General features: G+C 48.2%; 1 protein-coding gene across 1 annotated transcript in view; it reads left to right on the top strand.

Annotated features, from left to right (window-relative positions):
• Window positions 1-606: 606 nt before the first annotated feature.
• LOC108501730 (pistil-specific extensin-like protein) overlaps window positions 607-1,953 on the top strand; it is a gene marked incomplete at its 5' end in the record, with an annotated part of 7,472 nt that continues 6,125 nt past the window's right edge. Inside the window, one exon of the mRNA XM_017823920.1 lies at window positions 607-667. Within this exon, the coding sequence (XP_017679409.1) occupies window positions 607-667 (61 nt within the window). The remainder of the gene's footprint in view (window positions 668-1,953) is intronic.

Below are 1,953 nucleotides of genomic sequence, written 5' to 3'. Positions count from 1 at the left end.
CCTGCTGTTCCCTTTTTTTCCGCTCTGCGCTTCAAGTGCCGGTCCCACCTCCACAAACTGGAAGAGAAATGAAGATTCCTCCAGACAAAAGATGCCACTCAAGAAAGCTCTTGCTGCCCACAGAGTCCTCAGGCTCCTCCACCAACTGCACCTGAAAGCCAAAGCTCACAGGCTTTCTTTCCTTGGGATAAGGGCTATTTTTCCCTTTTTTCAGCCCTTCCGCTTCAAGTGCCTGTCTCAGCTCTCCAAAATGGAAGAGAAATGAAGATTCCTCCCAGACAAAAGGTGCCAGACAAGAAAGCTCTTCCTGCCCACAGAGTGCTCTGGCTACCCCACCAACTGCAATAGAAGTACAAATATAGGAGACTTTCTTTCCTGGGGAAAAGGCTGGTTTTCCCTTTTTTCAGCCCTGTGATGCTACTGCCATTCCGACTCCCAAAATTTCAGATCCACCAAGATTCCTCCCAGACAAAAGGTGCCCGACAAGAGAGCTCTTGCTGCCCACAGAGTGCCCAGGGTGCCCCAACAACTGCACCTGAAAGCCAAACCTTACACGCTTTTTGTACTGGGGGAAGGAGCTGCTGTTCCATTTTTATCGCTCTGCAGTTCAAGTGCCGGTCCCACCTCCCCAAAATGGAAGAGAAATGAAGATTCCTCCAGACAAAAGGTGCCACCACAGAAAACTCTTGTTGGATGTGGAATGCCCAGGCTGNCTCACAGGCTTTCTTTCCTGGGGATAAGGGCTGTTTTTCCCTTTTTTCAACCCTGCGCTTCAAGTGCCTGTCTCAGCTCCCCAAAATGGAAGAGAAATGAAGATTCCTCCCAGACAAAAGGTGCCACACAAGAAAGCTCTTACTGCACACACAGTGATCCGGCTACCCCACAAACTGCATTAGAAATACAAATATAGGTAACTTTCTTTCCTAAGGATAAAGGATGCTCATAGGTTTTTTCAGCCCTGTGATGCTACTGCCATTCTGATTCCCCAAATTCCAGATGGACCAAGATTCCTCCCAGATAAAAGGTGCCACACAAGAAAGCTCTTGCTGCCCACAGAGTGCCCAGGCTGCCCTATCAACTGCATCACAAAGGCAAATGTAGGAGACTTTCTTTCATGGAGATAAGGGCGGTTTTTTCCTTTTTTCAACCCAGTAATGCTACTGCCATTCCGACTCCGAAAATTTCAGATCCACCATGATTCCTCCCAGACAAAAGGTGCCACACAAGAAAGCTCTTACTGCCCACAGAGTGCCCAGAATGCCCTATAAACTGAGACTGAAAGCCAAACCTTACACGCTTTTTGTACTGGGGGAAGGAGCTGCTGTTCCCATTTTTTCCGCTCTGTGCTTCAAGTGCCTGTCCCACCTCCCCAAAATGGAAGAGAAATGAAGATTAATCTCAGACAAAAGGTGCAACTCAAGAAAGCTCTTGCTGCCCACAGAGTACCCAGGCTGTCTTACCAACTCTACTAGAAAGCCAAAGCTCACAGGCTTTCTTTCCTGGGGATAAGGGCTGTTTTTCCCTTTTTTCAGCCCTTCACTTCAAGTGCCTGTCTCAGCTCCCCAAAATGGAAAAGAAATGAAGATTCCTCCCAGACAAAAGGTGCCACACAAGAAAGCGCTTGCTGCCCACAGAGTGCCCAGGGTGCCCCAGCAACTGCACCTGAAAGCCAAATCTTACACACTTTTTGTACTGGGAGAAGGAGTTGCTGTTCCTTTTTTTCCGCTCTGCGCTTCAAGTGCCTGTCCCACCTCACCAAACTGGAAGAGAAATGAAGATTCCTCCAGACAAAAGATGCCACACAAGAAAGCTCTTCCTGCCCACAGAGTGCTCTGGCTACCCCACCAACTGCAATAGAAATAAAAATATAGGAGACTTTCTTTCCTGGGGATAAAGGGCTGTTTTTCCCTTTTTTCAGCCCTGTGATGCTACTGCCATTCCGACTCCCAAAAT

Source organism: Lepidothrix coronata, unplaced genomic scaffold (assembly GCF_001604755.1).
Source record: "Lepidothrix coronata isolate B3197 unplaced genomic scaffold, Lepidothrix_coronata-1.0 Scaffold107, whole genome shotgun sequence".
NCBI lineage: Eukaryota > Metazoa > Chordata > Aves > Passeriformes > Pipridae > Lepidothrix > Lepidothrix coronata.
Note: the sequence above shows the minus strand (reverse complement) of the source record. Positions and strands in the feature narration are given on the sequence as shown.